A 17,293-nucleotide genomic window follows, 5' to 3' on the forward strand; every position below is an offset into this window, starting at 1 on the left:
CGTGCTGTTTTGTTTGACAGGCAGACGGGTGGGTGGATGCGTTGCCAGGGGATGGATGGATGGGGTTGGAGATGGATGGCACAGTGGGGAAAAAAGGCAATTCCTGTGGATCTATCCATCGATCCCCTCTGATAGATAAGCTAGTGAGATGGGCATGGATGTGCGTCTGTCTGGTTGGCCCCGCAGCAGTCGACGCATAATGGAACGTAATCGATTCTTCTCCTACATACACTTCACTTGACGGCTTTTTGTCTTTTTTCTTCGCTGCCGCTGCGACTACTTGGACGAAAGCCTGCTGGTTGGCTGAGCTGAGCTGATGTCACCCCTGTGTACAGATCGAAAAAGCATGCATCACTCCAAGCTGCGGTTTTGAAGTTGATGAAGTGGATGCATCGTTACTACACACTCGCCATGCCAAAAACATACACATACAAAGCACACTTTGCATCCAAGCCTCTCTCCCTCCTCTTAGCATCACCTCGCTTTGCCGTCCCCGTCCCTCTCCCTCTCCCTCTCCCTCCTCTTCTCCCTCCACGCCGGACCCCTCTTAACCAAAACAGCCAAAACCGGACTGACAAGCGCAACCAGCAGCGCCTGACTACTAAAACACCACCCACGCCCCATAGCCTCAATCAAAAAAATGATAACCGCCGATCCCGTCGCGCTAAACAAACAACGCAACAGATTGAGGGCGGCCGTTGCCGTCGCCGGCGCAAGCGGGTAGAGGTCGACGAGCAACACGTTGAGCACGTTGTAGGCGCCCGTCAGCGCGACGCCCACGACGAACAGCAGCACGAGCGGCGCCGCCAGGTGCGTCTGTGCCTGCATGGTCCAGCCGTAGGCCGCCAGCGCTGCGAGGCCGAGCGCGAGTTGCGGCGCGGCGACCTCGATGCGTGCGCGCTCGAGCGGAAACGAGGCGAGGTCGCCGTCGCCGCGGCGCGCGTCGACGCGCATGCCGACTTGTCGTGCCACGCGCCGGTAGTTGGCGTCGAGGAGGCGCCCGTTGACGAGCGGCGCGACGAGCCCGCCGACGCCAAAGGGGAGGAACGAGAGTCCGATTTGGAGGTCGTTGAAGGAGTAGGTGGCGGCGAGGAGGTAGGGCAGGCTGGTGAGGACGTTGATAAAGGCGGCGAAGATGAGGGCGTTGAGCAGGATCAGGAGGCGTACGTCGGGTTCAGTTAGGAGTTTGAGCGTGTTGAGCGGGTTGGGCCAGCGCAGTTTGCGTGTCTGGGCGAGTTCGCCGCGCGAGTGGTGAGAGTTAGTTGATGATGATGCTGCTGCTGCTGCTCTTGCTGATTTGCGGACTGCGAGGTAGTTCAGCAGCGACATGTTCCAGCCTTGAGGCGGGATGGATCCGTTGCCCACGACGTTGCGACCTGTCTCGGGGACGGTGATGGCGAAGACTACGAGGTAGACGCTGCTGATGATGGTGAGGAACCAAAAGATGCTTCTCCATCCCAGGAACTGGGAAAGGATGCCTCCAATGAGTGGTCCTACTGCGGGTCCTATCACTATAGCCAGTAGGTCAGTTGGGACCATTTTTCAGAGGAGAATCAATGCTTGAGACGTACTCGATCCAACCTGCGCCCAGCCCATCCATGTGCCTCGTTCAGCAGACGTAGCAATGTCAGCCACGACACCACTGCCCAGGGCGATTGTGCTGCTGCTTCCTGTGCTCTGGAAACACCGCAGAATAAAGAGTGCCGGGTACGCGTGCTGGAGAGCGATTCCGATGCATGCCGCGGTGTATATCACAAAGCCAACAATCTTAGACATGGGTCAGCCAGTCTTGCTTGGAGGCTGATCGAGGACGTACAAAGGCAGGTCTTCTTCCAGCCATGTCCGCCAAATCCCCAAAGACTGTTGGCGCCAGCCCCTGAAATATCGAGTACGAAGTGAGCGTCAAATTGACCAGCTCTTTTGATACGTTGAGTTCGCGGGATATGGTGTTCAGGGCTGGAAAGTAGATGTTGCCAGACAAAGGAGAAAAGAATCCAGCCACTGCAATCATGAAGACAACGTATCGCTTCATGGACAAGGAAAAGACGGAGTAGAGACATGGTTCGTTTGTAGACTTTTGATCCTCTAAATCCTCATCATGCTCCTTTGCGGGCAGCGTTGTTGCGTCTTGGTGAAAACAGATGTCTTGAGAGATGTCCAGAGATCCGCGACTGATGGTGGTTAGCGGGGCTGAAATGTCCTCGTTCTTGCGACGCTCTTCCTCATCTTGGACTCTAGACTCTGCTGGCACTGCGTTAAGAGACCCTGTGTTGTCATGTTCTTTGCTTGCGACGGATTGACTCATGCTCCGATTGGACTTTTCAGACCGAACAAAGGTACGAGGACAATGATAGAGAAATCATCTATCCAGATCGACTAACCCATTCGCCAACATTCGACGGGGGGAGCGGGTTTTAAAATGGCAGCTAGCGGGCGGGGATGGCAAGGCATCATGGGGTCCGGCGATGGACGGGAGAGCATGAACGCTGCAAGAAGGACGACAGCGTCAGGCCGAAGCAGACGCTAGCTGTCGACGCAGTTGTAGAAACATTGCAGGGTGGTGCCATTTTCCCATTGTCCGGTGCCAGCACGACGACGGGGCGGAAATGGTGACGGGAGCTCCTTTCGTTTTGGGTTTACTGCCATCGCACTAGCGTCCGCGCCAAGCCCGAGCAGCTCCAGGCTGGGCCGCGTCACTGCTGCTGGCCTTTTGCATCGTCCCGTCGTGTCCTGCGCTGCCCTTCCTCCCTATCCCATGGACCTCTCGCCAATATTCAACGAAGCACTGCGTCGACATGACGTCCAGCCGCTCAAGCGCCATGGCTTTGAGCTCGAGAACCTCGACGACTTCTTGAAAGAAGCCTACCGCATTGTGAGATGGACACGGTCTATTTTTGTCTGGCCTTCCAGCAGCTCTAAACTTCTCGCAGAACAGACACATTTCAGAGCTGAACCAGTACCTACATTCGATACGCCAGTCGTATCTCTCTGTCGCCCAGCCCCCACGGAAAAAGCAGCTTTCGCGCACCGACTCGTCCACATCGATACATTCACGCCATGACAAAGACCGCAAGCATCTCACCGATGCTCAGCGCGAGCAAATCGACGCCGAGACGAAGCAATTTCTGCGGGAGCTTGCAGGAGCTATAAACAACCTTGCAGATGCCGAAAAGGTACGACAGTCGGCGGACGAGACGGTTGCTCTTCGCAAGCGGGCCCAGAAAGGCTTGGGAGCCATTGGGCGATGGGCAGCTGGTGGCGCAGTCACCGCCAAAAGCGCAGAGGAGGAAACGGAAGAGGCAAAGCGCAACACAGTCAAGGTCCACCGGGACAGCGTAATATGGTATCTGGGCCGCAAGTTGGAAGAGTGCAGCAGTTTCCAAGCTTCGATGATGGAAATTCGGCTCGAGCGAGAGCGAGAAAAGAGCAAGAGCGTTCTATACAAGGCAAGGGGTGCGATGATACCGCCAGTGGAGGCTGGGGATTCGTCCAGGTCGGCAGGCCGCGCTGCTGCTACTGCACCAGGCCCAGGCGGGCAGGTCGCGACCTGGGACGAGAGCAACCAACAGCAAACGGAACCACAGCTAAGCGAGGAGCAGCTGCAGCTTTTTGCAGAGGAAAACCAGGACATGCTCAAGCATTACGAGGACACGCTGGACAAAGTGCGGTAAGTACTGCAGGACCAGTCCGAGTCGGCGCGACGTTTGGAATCTAACGAAATGGCCCCAGGTCGACGGAACGATCTCTGGTGGAGATTTCTGAACTGCAAAACACTTTGGCGACGAATCTATTCGAGCAGTCGGCGCAGATTGATCAGTTGGTCCAAGACTCGCATCTGACGGCGGAAAATGTCACGGGCGGCAACAAGGAGCTCAAGCGAGCGGCCGAGAGGAGGAGCGTAGCGCAGATGGTGTTTTACGCAACATGTGCACTCTGCACGACTCTGGTGGTGTGGGATTGGTTCATCTGACAAGCATCAGGCGGAGCGAAATGCGAGTAGAAGACATGTCGAATTGCATGTGAAGACGGTGAATTTTTGGACAGCCAGCGGGCTAACCCAAAGCGTGCATTCCCCGTGACGAGCACAATCCTGGGGAAGTGGGCGGCATGACGTTGGAGATCCCCATTCATACCCCAGAGCCTCGGGAAACTCGGTCCAGGAGAGAACGAACCCTGATCTTCCCGCTCGTCATGGCCTCACCAGAATGCTTCATAAGCTTCAAGCCTGCCGGCCGTCTACGGTTACCTACCTGTGTCCGTTGTCCGTCTAACCCATCGTTTGCTACCTCTGCTGCTCCAGTCGTCCGTCGGTCGCAAGGAGCTGCTGGTTGGTCTCGCGTGCCGTTGGCGTAGCCGTATCGATAAGCAGCCAGAGCCCTGTCAGGTCGTACCTAAACGCGGAGTAACAAACACATCATGGCACCACCTCTCTCTTTCACCTTTACCTCATCAAATCCCTCGCCCTCCTCTCGAGGTCCTCCAGATTCTTCTCCCACACGCTCCTCCCGCGCTCGTTTACGGCAAATATCGTCACACATGGCTTCGCCAAAGCCCACTGCCTTTGCGGCATCCGTCGTGCCCAAAGCTCCTGAGGACCCGCTGTTCGGTCTGATGGCAGCTTACCGTGCCGACCCGTTTGACAAGAAGGTCGACCTGGGCATTGGAGCATACCGCGACGACAATGCGAAGCCGTGGGTTTTGCCTGTCGTGAAGAAGGTCTGTGCGCTGCGTCTACATGAGCCTCTCTGATTATGGTGATGGGCGTCGCTGACTGGAGCGCTTCCTACAGGCTGATGAAATACTCCGTCAAGACCCCGATCTCAACCACGAGTATTTGCCCATTGCTGGCCTTGCCAACTTCACCTCGGCTTCCCAAAAACTCATCTTGGGCGCCGACAGCCCGGTCATTGCTGAGAAGCGGGTATGTGCATTGGCGCCGACACATGTAGACATGTTCCCAAACGAGTAATCACGTCTGACTCGATGGCTTCGTCTAGGTCACCTCTCTCCAAACCATCTCCGGCACCGGCGCCGTCCATCTTGGCGCTCTCTTCCTCTCCAAGTTTTACAACACCAAGGGCGACAAGGAGGTCTACTTTTCGAACCCAACATGGGCCAACCACCACCAAATCTTCACCAATGTCAACCTTCCCTTCAAGACCTATCCCTACTTCTCCACCCAGACTCGCGGTCTCGACTTTGATGGCATGATTGCGGCCATCAAAGCGGCCCCTGAAGGCAGCATCATCCTCTTGCACGCCTGCGCTCACAACCCCACTGGCGTCGACCCCACGCAGGAGCAGTGGAAGGCCATAGCCGAGGTGATTCGCGCTCGCAATCAATTTCCCTTCTTCGACACTGCCTACCAGGGTTTCGCATCGGGTGACCTGAATCGCGACGCGTGGGCGATCCGGTACTTTGCATCGCAGGGCTTCGAGATGGTCATCGCGCAGAGCTACGCCAAGAACTTTGGTCTGTACGGCGAGCGCGCTGGATGCTTCCATTTCATCACGTCGCCGGGCCCTGACGCCGCCGACACGGTCACACGTGTCGACTCGCAGCTCAAGATTCTGCAGCGCAGCGAAATCTCCAACCCGCCGGCCTACGGTGCGCGCATCGTGGCGATCGTGCTCAACGACGCGGCCCTCTTCGCCGAGTGGGAGGAGAACCTTCGCACCATGAGCGGCCGCATCATCGAGATGCGCAAAGCACTTCGCAGCAAGCTCGAGGCCGCTGGCACCCCGGGCTCCTGGAACCACATCACCGACCAGATTGGCATGTTCAGCTTCACTGGCCTTTCCGAGAAGCAGGTCCTTGCCATCCGCGAACAGGCCCACGTCTACATGACCAAGAACGGTCGCATCTCCATGGCTGGCCTTAACACCAAGAACGTTGACTACTTTGCTCAGGCGGTTGACAAGGTTGTCAGGGAGGTGCAGTAGGCGAGAGTAGATATCAGAAGAGGGCGAGGTGGTGGCGCTGGGCGCTGGAAGCTGGCATGGATGGCACTACCGAACTGGCTGGCACATAATCACCATCCGTCGTCACATCTAGGGGTTGATTGTGTTGGATTAAGAACCAGGAGCACTGGATGACAGACGGACGGATAGCGTCACACTACCAAGTCTCCTCTCCTACCACCACCTGATGGCGTGCAAGACCCTCTGCCTTGCGCTTTCTGCTTTCTACACGAAAAAAGAGAGAAAGGAACACCCGTCTCCTCTTCTTTTGAATGATAGCTCGCTCAATTGCTCCTCTCCTCGTTTTGCAACAGAGAAGACGTACCTAGATACAGACTGCTCGCGTTGTCCGCTTAGATGTCTGCGTTTCATTGATTACTTCGCTTCGCTTTGATTTGCTTTGCTCGACTTTCCCTGACACCACGACGGTCTCCTACCTATCTAGCTCCTTCTCAACCGTCTGTCTCTCGGACTGGCTCCGAGGGACGGACAGCGAAGGATATTGGATAAGGACGGCATGCGTGGCCGAGTCGAGTCGAATCGAATAGACAGTGCGTGTGATTGGATTGGATTACACGCCAGACGGGGGGGGGGGGGGGGGGCATGATGGTCAGGTGCGATGGACAAGATGATGTAGAATGGATTGGTATTGATGTGTTGTTGTCATTGGGAGAATGTTACTCTCTGTTTTTGATGATGTGTTTGCTTGTTTATTTGTTTGTGCACTGTACAAGGTCGATAGTATACTAGCCTGCCTGTCCACGGCTTCAGTGTGTCAGGTCAATCGGGTGCGAGATACAGGAATGCGGGAGAAGAAGGTGAAGGTGAATGCTAGAGAGGCAGACCAGACGCAAGAAATCATGCCGAAATGGCAGTAGACAGCAGACAGCAAGAGGGATATGTATGCCACGCCTCCGATGCAAAGAAAGATGCTGCAGCAGCAGCATTCAGCCATCCAACCCAACATCACGCTGCTTGCTCTTCGCCCACCCGTCCACCTGCGCCTAAATCCCCCATCCGCGTCCTCACATGCTATCCTCGCGCCACCTACTCCTCGTCTTGAGCCAACTCTCGCGCTCCTTCTGGCCACCCAGCTTCTCAAGCCCCATGCCGCGCTCGACCCACTCCTGGCTGCCCATCTCGACGAGACGCGACAGAGCGCGCGCAAACGCGAAGCGCTCCTCGTCGCCGCTGAAGATGCTCGTCTGCTTCAGCGTCGCCAGGTTGAGGCCGAGGTCGTCCATGAGCGAGCGCATCGAGTCGGAGATGTTGTCTTCAGCGGCGCCGCCGCCGCCGCCGCGGCCACGGGCCGAGGAGGATGGTGCTTGGTGCGATGCTGATTGCGTCGATGCTGTGGGGGATGTGGGGATGTTGACGGTGGGATTTGAGCGAGCTTCGGACAGCTCGTCGGCGGAGACGAAGAGTTCGGTTAGGGGCACGGCGGTGGTGAGGACTAGCTTGGCCTAAATTTGTGTTAGGAAGACAGCTGTGAGAAAGAAGTGCACCGAGACGTACTCTACTCTCATAGACGGCGTCGATGAAGGTAATGAATCGCCGCGCCAGATCGCGCGTCTTGTGGCTCATTCCTGGTACGTCGGTGATGATGAAGGCTTCGTAGTTGCGCATCAATTCGAGGTAGTCTGCAGCGCCAGTGGCTCGTCCGATGATCTCGTTGAATGTGAACATGGCCGCCTTGCCGCTGGCCCGCGGCACGCTGACCTCGCGCCCCCAGACCGTATGCTCGGCCTCATGCGGTGGGTCATTCTCGAAGTCGCCCAGAAATCGGAACCAGCGCTCGGCGTGTGTCTTGGCCGATGCGTCCAGCGGGTGGTGGTAGACGCCTGAAGGCGGCCTGGGAATCTTGCGGTAGTCGGTTTGCGAGTCGAGGTTGATAACTCGCAGCCGCTTTTTGAGAAGTTGGATGCAGGGAATAAAGGATTCGCGCTGAATTCCGTTCTTGTAGAGCTCGTCTGGGTGTCGGTTACTGGTTGTGACAAGTACAACACCGTGGGACATGAGAGACTCGATCAGCCGGCGTAGGATCATGGCGTCAGCTACGTCGGTACACTGGAATTCGTCAAAGCAGAGAACTTGAGACTGCTCGGCGATTTCGGCGGCGACAAAAGGCACCAGATCCATGTCGTTTCCATAGCGCATCTTCATCTTGTGAAGATCGCGGTGTACTTGCTGCATGAAGCCGTGAAAATGTATCCTCGTCTTGGTCTTGATGTTTGGCGGCAGCGTCTCGTAGAAAAGATCCATTGTCATGGTCTTACCACTTCCGACGTCTCCATACATGTATATCCCCTTGGGTAGGTTTGCCGGTATCTCGGGTTTCCAGGCATCTTCCTTCTTGCCGCCGAAGAAGGAACTGAAGATGGATTGTTTTTGCGGTTGGAGAGACTCAATGGTCGGCTTTTTGACAGGAGGGGGCGTGTAGTGAGAGAGGGTTTCGTGGAGGGCTTGCAAATTTTCGATGATTGCTGGTTTGTTATCAGCTAGGGCGCAGGTAGAGGGGACTGGCGCACAGTAAGTCCGTACCCCGCTGGTGTTCGTCGTTTCTTATTTTGCCCGCTTCGACTCGCGCATTGTACTCGGCGATGGGACCCTGCGTGTGCGGTCGCTCTTCAAAGCCCACATTAGCTTTCTCCACGCGCGGCAGCCTGTAGAACTCGGGTCTATACCATTCGCTACGGCCTCTACCGTGGCTAGTCTCCGAGGGCTACTTCGGTGAAAGGCTCGCGTAGCGGCTGCTCCCAACACACGGCCATGTCTAGGTAGTGCTAGTCGAGGCGGAGTGCCCTCGAGGCGCAAACATCTTATGCAGCCGGTGCAGAGTGAGCGGCGTTTTGGCGTAGTGTGTCGATGTCCCTCGCGGACTAGAAGTCGCAGGCCGCGCAGGGCATCGGTCGTGACCCTCATCGTGGGAGCGAGTTGAGCGGTGGCAGCGGGGTCTATAAGTATGGTACCATGACAAGACGAGCGACGGGACACCAATGCGGCACCAAGCGCAGCGACCAAGGCGATGTGGAAAAGGCTTGATGTTCTGGACCAGAGGCAGCGAGTCGAAACAGTCGGCATCTGAAGCCGATGGGCCACCGCGGCTGACCTGGGTCTGGGCCTGGGCCTGGGCGGGAGCGGGAGACTGCCGGTGGGTGAAGTTCCCGGTCCGGCAAAGGGTCCCAATGACGCAATGCCAATTGCGCTACCTTACCTAACCGGGCATTTCACGACAAACCTACCTTCAATTAACTCCAACCGCCTTCTTCGTCGAATGTTAATCCTGAGCCTTTACTTCAACTGCACTCCGAGTCGCAGAATGCTGGAACCCCACCAATCTCCTCTTCCACCCGCAATCTCATATCTAGCGACCCAGCTAGCTGCTGTTCGGAATCAGCTTCCCAGCTTTGCGGCTCTGTTAATTGCAACGACGCAGAACATGCCTCGAACCCCGCTATATCGAAGCACACTTCACGTCTCCACGTCCCTGGAGGCTCTGAACACTTTTCAATACCATTGAGAAACAATCGCTTCAGAATATCCAACGTGTTGAATTGCCGTCATCTCTGCGCTGCGCCTCACTTCCAAGTCACGGGTGTCAGAGGCCGCCATTACCAGGTACTTTTAAACCGACTCCAGCCAACATGGCCATGCCACACCAAGCACTACGCTCCGGACGTCTCGTTACGACCCAGCGCCCGACAACTCCTTGTACTGTTGGAACTGTCCCTCTTGCCGCAGTTCCACCTCCCCGTTACCCTTTGCTGAATCAACGTCGTCGCCAACGGCGGGTTCGCTATGCCCAGTCTGTTGCTCGCTCTTTTGCTTCTTGCCCTCTTTGCAGACGCTGTGCAAGCCTCTTCGGACCTTCCTTTTGACCCATTCACCTTGGACTCATCAGCAGGCCCTCCTTATGGAGATCCCGACGGCCTGTTGTCATTATGCACGATCTGCGGGCTGGATGTTCTGATGTGTACGCATGGAATACAACGAGCCTTGGTATGCTCGAATCCCCTCAGTAGCGTCCATAATCTGACCTTGGGAAGCCTTCGTCGGGCATACGAAGTGTTCTCAGGGCGGCCGACTTCCTCGAACATCCCGAATGGCCTCGAGATGCCATGCAGCTCGCTCCTTCGACCACCCAATCACCACAACAGGCCGAGCCTATCCCATATCCAGCGTCAATGGCGAGCATATCTCGGTATTCAGGACAAATGAGTGGAATTGATGACGATGCCGTGGTTGCTTGGAATGCGGACACATACAACCCTGGATTTGGTTTCGAGCCTGAGGAGACACGCGTGGCCCCTCTTGCAAAGAAACAGCGGTTGAGACGCAACACGAACGGATTTCCGTGCAGCTTCAGCGACTGCGACAGCGTCTTCGACCGACAGTGCGATCTGGAGTACGTGACTCATCTCTGGTGTCCTTGCTCTTGCTGACCATGTCTTCAGTCGTCACTTCAGGACATCGCACACGTCGGCCTCAGACCGACCACACAAGTGTACCTACGGGCATTGCGATGCGAGCTTCGTTTATCCCAAGGATCTCAGACGACACGAGAGCACCCACTCGAAGGCATCCAGGAAGCATCCTTGTCCCGTCGACTCGTGCGAATGGGCTTTCTCGAGGAAAGACAACTTACAACGACATATGAAGAACAAGCACTCTGGCAATATCTCCTAATCTTCGCTTCGTCATAATGGTCTCCTTTGGTGTGCGGGGGGGTTTTTTTTTTCTTTCTTTTTTTTTCTTTTGCGGTATCTCCAGCTCTTGGCGCAGGCGCATACGGCGGGAACGACTCATATTATACGACGGAAAAGCTCGGTGGGGACAGCATGGCGCATCGCGACGGGCCAGATTGTCCAGCATCAAATATGCATTTTGGAGTTGGCTGTATTTATGCTCGTGGATGTGCAGGCAGCCTGGATGCGAGGGATCCAGGGCAGCCGCAATAATACCTTAACTCTGTCTTCTGCGCGGTCCGTGACATGGATGCTTCCTTGACGCGTACAGCATCGCTGCCCCATGCCTGGAAACCCAAATTGGGGCAAGGTTGTGTCGACTTCTGGTCGCCCAGCAAAGGGTCCGGCCAACGGCTAGCGCGCAAGGCTTTCCAAACATCACCGACTACTGTAGTAGCTCGCAACAAACTGCTAGAGCACCTAGCGTGCACTTGGCCAGCGACCGTCAGAGACGTTGGATTGACGGTGCTGCTTGGCATCTGGGGCCCAACCCGTCCGGTAAAGATTCCGTCCCGAGATGGCATTGTTCGTCTTGGTACCCAGACGTCAGCACGCGCGTATCCCTGCCGACCGGATGGATCGTCCGTCGACTCCGGGCCAGCCAGGCTCCAAAAGGGAACTCCTCCTCGTGCTCTCGTCTCCATGTTTCTAACACTCCAGTTTACCTCTCCCTCGAGTATTCCGACCGTGCCTGTTAAGCCCCCCGCAGCTGCCAGTGCCCCCATCTCCGCCTTGGCGAACACTCGAAACTCGGACCTCAACCACCGAGCTCCCCGTCTTCCAATCCGGCTACCTCCGGATTCGCAGCCGCGAGCGCGCGCCTGAGCCCACCAGGCGAATATGGGGAAGCCAGACACCATCACATACCCCATAGAGGATCCTGTATGGAACAGCAAGCCGGCATGGGTACTGCCAGGCTGGGCCGAGCCAGTGGTACGACGAGCGCTGAAACGCCTTGCGCAAAAGGGGGCTTAAGGCTAACAAATTGGTAGATGGTGGCCTCGATTCTGTTCGGCGCAATGTACATGACCCGACGAAGAGACTACTCCATATTTCGCCAGTCGAGGAATCGGCACAAAACCATTCTGGACGACGAGCCTGGGTCCGACCTGTCGAGTGACAGCCTCCTGCACTACGACTCCGAAAACGAGGACGATGCGCAAGACCCCATCGCAGCCTCCAGACATCTGCCCAAGCAACGCAAGTGCTGCTTCGGCTTCGTTGTGCAAACGCCTAACACCTCGCGCTTCAAGAACAATTTCCACAGCCGCGTCTTGCAAAAGTTTCCATTCTTGATTGAAATGTTCTACTGGATCATCAACTACGCCTTTTACCGCATGACCGCAATCACTTCGCAGCGAATCTTTGCCAAGACTGGAATCTGGAACGTTGCCCAAGCGCACGGCATCAAGGTCTTGGAAGTGGAGCATCTCAGCTGGCTGAGCTTCCTTTTTCCCGTGCAAGAGCGGCAGGTTCAGCAGTGGTTCATGCAAGGCCACCAGGATGCTTTGACATTCTTGAACAAGGCATACGCCCTCATTCACATCCCCGGAACTGTTGGGTAAGGAAATCGTTGTCTTCGAGACGTGTCCGACTTGCTGACTGTTTGGCAGATTCATCTGCTGGTACTATTACATTGCGCCGTCCCACCCTACATTTGCCGTGGCCCGTCGTACCATGACCCTGACCAACTTCCTCGCGTTCCTGACCTTCATCTTTTATCCCTGCATGCCTCCGCGTCTGCTTCCCAAGGAATACGGCTTCCTGGACACGGTTCGCCACGACGACGCTGAATCAGTCTGGATGAGTGGCAAATACGTCAACTCTCTGGCTGCTATGCCATCGATGCACTTTGGCTACGCGTTTTGCATTGGTTTGACCCTCGTCTACCACTCTGGACTCTTTCGACGCACCCTGGAGCGCGGAGAGATGCGCAAGGGTCTGTTCTGGAAGCTTTTCTATCTTTTCGTGGGATTGGCCTATCCCACCTTCATTTTGACAGTCATCGTTGCCACGGCAAACCACTACATCATGGACGCGCTCGTAGCATCGTGCTACGTCTTCATTGCGTATTCTTGTAATAAGATCTTTTACGTCTTCCTGCCTCTCGAGGACTGGTTTTTGTGGCTCCTGAGAGCCGAAAAGCCGATCCCCTCGACTGGCGAGAGGTTCAGAGAGTATGGTGGGCGGATCTAATTTGAGCATTGGGCTGGCGCATGTGCATATCTTTGCAAGAGGAAATACCTATTTCACCGGGCGTTCTGGATTGAGCCAATCGCGGTTACGACTGCCTCTGGACGAACATTAGCTATTACTAGACCTTTTTGATAATCCTGACATTAAGAACATGATATTATGAATTGCTCGCAGGATATGTCAGCCGTGGCTTGAGTTCAGGTGAAATGCGAAATTCTGCCAAGACTCGTCATCTTGACACGCGCTGCCGGGAAAGCTCTCGCGCTCGAGAAGCTTGGACCTAAAACTTTACCCTGCTCCAAACCTCACCTCCGCACCACCAACCACTATCTTTTCGCTTGCGCTCACAAATCACTCTTTGGAGCCAGATCAATCGGGTGTTTGCAATTGAGTTCTGCGGGAACAACTTTCGACGCTCACTAGCCGCCAAATCGTTACTGCGTTTTCCCACGTCGCGTCCACGTCGCGTTTCTACCACCGTCAACCCGCGCGAGCAACACCTCAAATTCAGTTGAGAAAAAGCACGGAAACAATGGCGGATGCGGGAATATACGCGGATGAGACGCCCGTCGACGGCACGCCCGCGGGGGATGTTGAGATGGGTGGTGCTGAAGAGACGCCGGCTGATATTGCCAATGAGCCCACAACTGGTGCTGGGGAGGGCGACGGTGAGGGAGAGGGAGATGAGACGTCGATGCTTCCAGATGTGGAGCCAGAAATACCTGGAGTCATTCGGTTCTTGGAGTAAGAAATCCGGAGAAAACTGGCGCTGCGCATGCACTGCGACAGACGTCAAAACTCGGTCTTGCGCACGAGACCCGGATGGACATGAGCTTATTCGTCACATAGTTACCTCAAGAGCCCGATCGTGGAGATCATGGTCGGCCATGGCGAGACCCAGACGATGCTCACAGCTCACCAGGCATTGCTCACAAAATCGCCCTTCTTTTCCGAAAAAGTTGCCGAGTTCAACGAAGCCACCGTACGAAAAACACACCATTCCCACGTTCGCGCGACCTTTTCTCACATGCCACCCATGACCTAGATCCGAAGAATCGACCTCCCCAGCGAAGACCTCGATGCGACAGGCTCTCTCCTCGAATACCTCTACCACGGCGATTACTTCCCCAGGCGAACCAGTGACTCCAAGGACTCGCCGCTCGAGGAAGACCCCACGGTGCCAGAGCCCGACAACGACGGCGTGGCGCTGCTCAAGCACGCACGTGTGTACGCACTAGCCGACAGATTTGGACTACCCGAACTCAAGTCGCTCGCCCACGGCAAGATCCACCGCACGCGCAGCACAGCCAAGGGCGAGATCGCATACGCGCGCTTCGTCTACGCCGAAACGTCGCCCGCAGACACGACGATTCGCAAGCCGGTGGCGGCCTTTTGGGCGACGCGCTCGCACGTCCTCCGCCACGAGGCCGAGGCCGAGTTCCGCGCCATGTGTCTCGAGTTCCCGCAGTTCGGTTTCGACGTGCTGTCGCTCGTGCTGGACGCAAAGGAGAAGCGGTCTGCCCGCGTCACTGGGGTCGGCGACGACGCGCCCATCTCCTCGGGCCCCCAGGTCCTAGCTGGCATCAGCGCCGAGGCGCCCAGGTCTGGCCGCAAACGCACCAGGGTCAGCCTTGTCTCCTGAACGAGTCTATCGTGATGGTGCCACTAAACTTTTTGTTTTGTGCTTGTAGGGCGAAATCGAGACGCCGCGCGGCGGCAAGCGCACGAGGGGTGGGAGCGTGGCTTAAGTCCGTCCGGTCTGCCCGCGAACCTCTGTTTTTCACCTGCGTTATCGCATTTATACCACCGGGTCGATGATCCGTGGAGCGGTGGGAAAGGTGTTGTTCTTGCTGTTGACATATCTTGCTAGATTTGCCAGGGATGTGATGGTATCGGCTTTCTGAGGCCACCAAGGGAGGGAGGGGTCTGTCAAAAAGTTCTGTATATCCAAATGGGAGCATCTGCCTTCCTAATACCGCAGCGTCGAAAAGTTGCCAAGCCTCAAAACATAATGTTCTCACTGATCAATCGACTGGCTATGCAGGAGTAGATGCATGTTGAGGCACCCTGTCCCCGCATGCTGAAGCATATGCAACCTGGAACCTATCAGTTGACATGGATGTAGGGAGGCTCCCTAAACTTACCCCTAGCAAGGACAAAGCCTCCCTGTCAGCCTCCTCTACATGCAGCAATAAAACGTGAAACTTCCCTCTTCTCGACACTCGCTTGCCAGTACGCACTCAGTAAATATCCAAAAAACCATTCAGATCCACCTCATCATGCTCAGCCCACCGCACAGGAGCCGCGACAAGACAGGGCTCTCTGGCCCTCTTGCATCAACTCGTCAAGCAACGGAGCAGAAGGGGAGAAACACGAAGTCAGTTTCTACACTTTTGTCAGCTATACCTCGAAGGACGAGTGCAAGCTGCAAGGTAATTCAGGATTCATAGGGTACAGGGGGGGGGACCAGCAATCAAGTCACCACAAACGCTGCCTCAAGCTTATCTATTGCACGAGCTTAAGCATCAGCAGTCTTCTCAAAAAGGATGAATAGATTCGGTCCGTCAACACTACCTACGATCTGAACCCCAAACCCAATCCCACGAGGAGAGAGAGAAATTAGGCAGGTAGTGCTGCTTCAGTGCTCATCCGGCCCACTGTACCCACCACCACCCGCGTACGCCGGGGCGCGCTGCGGCGGCGGCGGCGGCGGCTGCGCTTTGGCGATGGCGGGGTACTTTTGGCGCTGCTCTCTTTCTTGACGTCCTTGACGTTCTCGCTCCTCTTGTTGTTGTTGTTGTTGCTGCTGCCTTTGCCTTTCTTGCTCCTCTCTCTCCCGGTCCTGCCCTTGTCGCTCTTCTTCCTGGCGCTGCCGTTCTTGTTCCTGCTGTTGCCGCTGATTTTCCTCTTCTTCCCTCTGATCGCGCTGTGGCGGCGGTTGTTCAGACTGCGGAGGAGCGGCGTAACGCATTGAAAAAGGCGCAAACGGCTGGCTACCCACACCTTGCGCTCCACTCCTGTTATCCACGTCGCCAGCGGGGCCGGGAGGAGGAGGTGGCGGTGCAGGTGGGCCGGCTCTGTCTCTGTCGCGATCGTCGTCTCTATCGTCGCGATTTTTGTCCTTGTCTCGATCGTCATCGCGGTCGCGGCCACCAAGAAGTCCTAGGGCCGAAGCGATGTCTTGTGCAGAAATCTCCCCTGGCCGTAGACCAATCTCGCCTTGACCGTCTTGGTTGAAATTGGCAATGCCTGGGGGCATAGGTCCAGCCATGTTGTCGCCTTCCTTGAGGCCAATCAAGCCTTTGCCGTCGGAAAAGCGCCCAGTGCCACGCTTGGCTTGGAGACCAAGGGCAACGGCTTTGGGGCCGTAGATGCTGGCGTTTTTCTTGGCTGCTGTTGCGTTGGCGTTGGCGGCTGCTGTTGGAGGTTCTGCGCGTCCAATCGTCACGTTGGTCGAGCCAGTCGAGCCGTCGACGTTGACTGCGACGCTTTCGTCAGATGTGCGTTTGGTCAGTGGCTCGGAGAAGGGCAGTCCACGGCCACCGTTGAGACGCGCATCGTCGCTTGGATTGACAGAAACGGCACCGAGGTCAGAGGCAAGCGCAAGTGGGGAAGCAAAAGCACTGGTGTAGAGTAGGGAGAGGGTAGAGAGGCCGACAAGAAGCTGCATTGTTGCAGAAAGCGGATGAGAATTTCAAAGAGAGACAGTCAATATGAAGAGGATGAAGTGAGCGAATTGGTGCTGCATGTACTGTTCTAATTGCTGACGGCGACATTTGGAATCGGACTTGGCCTCTTCTTATACAACGAGACGATGACTGCCTGGAGGAGCAGAAAGATGTGCGCTCACTGGGCCAAATTGTGTTTGAGTCTTGGTGTTGAGGCTTGATGAGGCACCCGCAGTTGCAGGTGCGTCGGACTTCTCGTAACCGTTACCTGCGTTGGCACACGTGATGCTGACCACTGACATTCTGGCGTTGGGAGACATTTTTTCAGATTTCCTAGCTCTTTCAGGCAACAAAAAAAGCTGCTCGGTCGTCGAATTCATAGTTCGTGTGCAACTTGCACGTTGAACGGGGCAACTGCTGCTCAGGCGTAATATTTCAGGAACAGGTGCTTTCCTGGATATCCAAAGCTTTGACAGTCCCTTGAATTTGGTAGCCAAGAAAGGAAAATGTCAACAATGGTCCTGCATAACTGTTGTCATAACATAGATGGACGGTGAGGCGAACTCGGTGGCCCATGACGAAACGGAAACAGGCAGACGTGGGAAGACCATGGAGGGAGTACTCCTGGCAGCGGTAATTGTTTGGAAACACACAGGACGAGGCGTAGACGGCCAGGGACGGCAAAAATGGGCAAAGGTTTGATGATGAGGGATGCTGGTGAAGA

At 55.9% G+C, this 17,293-nt stretch overlaps 8 protein-coding genes across 8 annotated transcripts; 5 read left to right on the forward strand and 3 right to left on the reverse strand.

The window, feature by feature from the left end:
• Nucleotides 1-242: 242 nt before the first annotated feature.
• IWZ02DRAFT_522471 (major facilitator superfamily domain-containing protein) lies at nt 243-2,602 on the reverse strand. The gene is made up of 3 exons (XM_066770839.1): nt 1,817-2,602; nt 1,572-1,767; nt 243-1,511 (listed from the first exon to the last, which is right to left on the reverse strand). Exons 1-3 carry the CDS (start codon nt 2,303-2,305, stop codon nt 475-477), a joined length of 1,722 nt encoding a protein of 573 aa, XP_066621326.1. The 5' UTR covers nt 2,306-2,602; the 3' UTR covers nt 243-474.
• Nucleotides 2,603-2,717: 115 nt separating this feature from the next.
• IWZ02DRAFT_456341 (snare protein syntaxin-like protein 18/UFE1) lies at nt 2,718-4,153 on the forward strand. Its single transcript, XM_066767850.1, has 3 exons — nt 2,718-2,872; nt 2,931-3,667; nt 3,730-4,153. Exons 1-3 carry the CDS (start codon nt 2,756-2,758, stop codon nt 3,968-3,970), a joined length of 1,095 nt encoding a protein of 364 aa, XP_066621327.1. The 5' UTR covers nt 2,718-2,755; the 3' UTR covers nt 3,971-4,153.
• Nucleotides 4,154-4,536: 383 nt separating this feature from the next.
• IWZ02DRAFT_434687 (pyridoxal phosphate-dependent transferase) lies at nt 4,537-5,942 on the forward strand (the record flags this gene model as incomplete). Its single annotated transcript, XM_066766384.1, has 3 exons — nt 4,537-4,716; nt 4,790-4,921; nt 4,998-5,942. 3 exons carry the CDS (start codon nt 4,537-4,539, stop codon nt 5,940-5,942), a joined length of 1,257 nt encoding a protein of 418 aa, XP_066621328.1.
• A 617-nt stretch (nt 5,943-6,559) lies between these two features.
• Nucleotides 6,560-9,126, reverse strand: IWZ02DRAFT_456346 (AFG1-like ATPase-domain-containing protein). Its single transcript, XM_066767851.1, has 4 exons — nt 8,645-9,126; nt 8,502-8,585; nt 7,476-8,443; nt 6,560-7,423 (listed from the first exon to the last, which is right to left on the reverse strand). The coding sequence occupies exons 1-4, from the start codon at nt 9,039-9,041 to the stop codon at nt 6,986-6,988; spliced, it is 1,887 nt and encodes a 628-aa protein (XP_066621329.1). The 5' UTR covers nt 9,042-9,126; the 3' UTR covers nt 6,560-6,985.
• A 632-nt stretch (nt 9,127-9,758) lies between these two features.
• Nucleotides 9,759-10,646, forward strand: IWZ02DRAFT_434689 (uncharacterized protein; the record flags this gene model as incomplete). The annotated part of the gene is made up of 3 exons (XM_066766385.1): nt 9,759-9,959; nt 10,007-10,365; nt 10,415-10,646. The coding sequence occupies 3 exons, from the start codon at nt 9,759-9,761 to the stop codon at nt 10,644-10,646; spliced, it is 792 nt and encodes a 263-aa protein (XP_066621330.1).
• A 697-nt stretch (nt 10,647-11,343) lies between these two features.
• Nucleotides 11,344-13,074, forward strand: IWZ02DRAFT_476215 (PAP2 superfamily-domain-containing protein). The gene is made up of 3 exons (XM_066769024.1): nt 11,344-11,638; nt 11,698-12,266; nt 12,319-13,074. The coding sequence occupies exons 1-3, from the start codon at nt 11,546-11,548 to the stop codon at nt 12,899-12,901; spliced, it is 1,245 nt and encodes a 414-aa protein (XP_066621331.1). The 5' UTR covers nt 11,344-11,545; the 3' UTR covers nt 12,902-13,074.
• A 62-nt stretch (nt 13,075-13,136) lies between these two features.
• Nucleotides 13,137-14,555, forward strand: IWZ02DRAFT_315754 (uncharacterized protein). Its single transcript, XM_066764132.1, has 3 exons — nt 13,137-13,645; nt 13,751-13,883; nt 13,947-14,555. The coding sequence occupies exons 1-3, from the start codon at nt 13,434-13,436 to the stop codon at nt 14,541-14,543; spliced, it is 942 nt and encodes a 313-aa protein (XP_066621332.1). The 5' UTR covers nt 13,137-13,433; the 3' UTR covers nt 14,544-14,555.
• A 984-nt stretch (nt 14,556-15,539) lies between these two features.
• On the reverse strand, nt 15,540-16,571 carry IWZ02DRAFT_492102 (uncharacterized protein; the record flags this gene model as incomplete). Its single annotated transcript, XM_066769814.1, has 1 exon — nt 15,540-16,571. The coding sequence occupies one exon, from the start codon at nt 16,569-16,571 to the stop codon at nt 15,540-15,542; it is 1,032 nt and encodes a 343-aa protein (XP_066621333.1).
• Nucleotides 16,572-17,293: the final 722 nt, after the last annotated feature.

This window comes from Phyllosticta citriasiana, assembly GCF_038021145.1.
Source record: "Phyllosticta citriasiana strain CBS 120426 chromosome Unknown IWZ02scaffold_9, whole genome shotgun sequence".
Lineage (NCBI taxonomy): Eukaryota > Fungi > Ascomycota > Dothideomycetes > Botryosphaeriales > Phyllostictaceae > Phyllosticta > Phyllosticta citriasiana.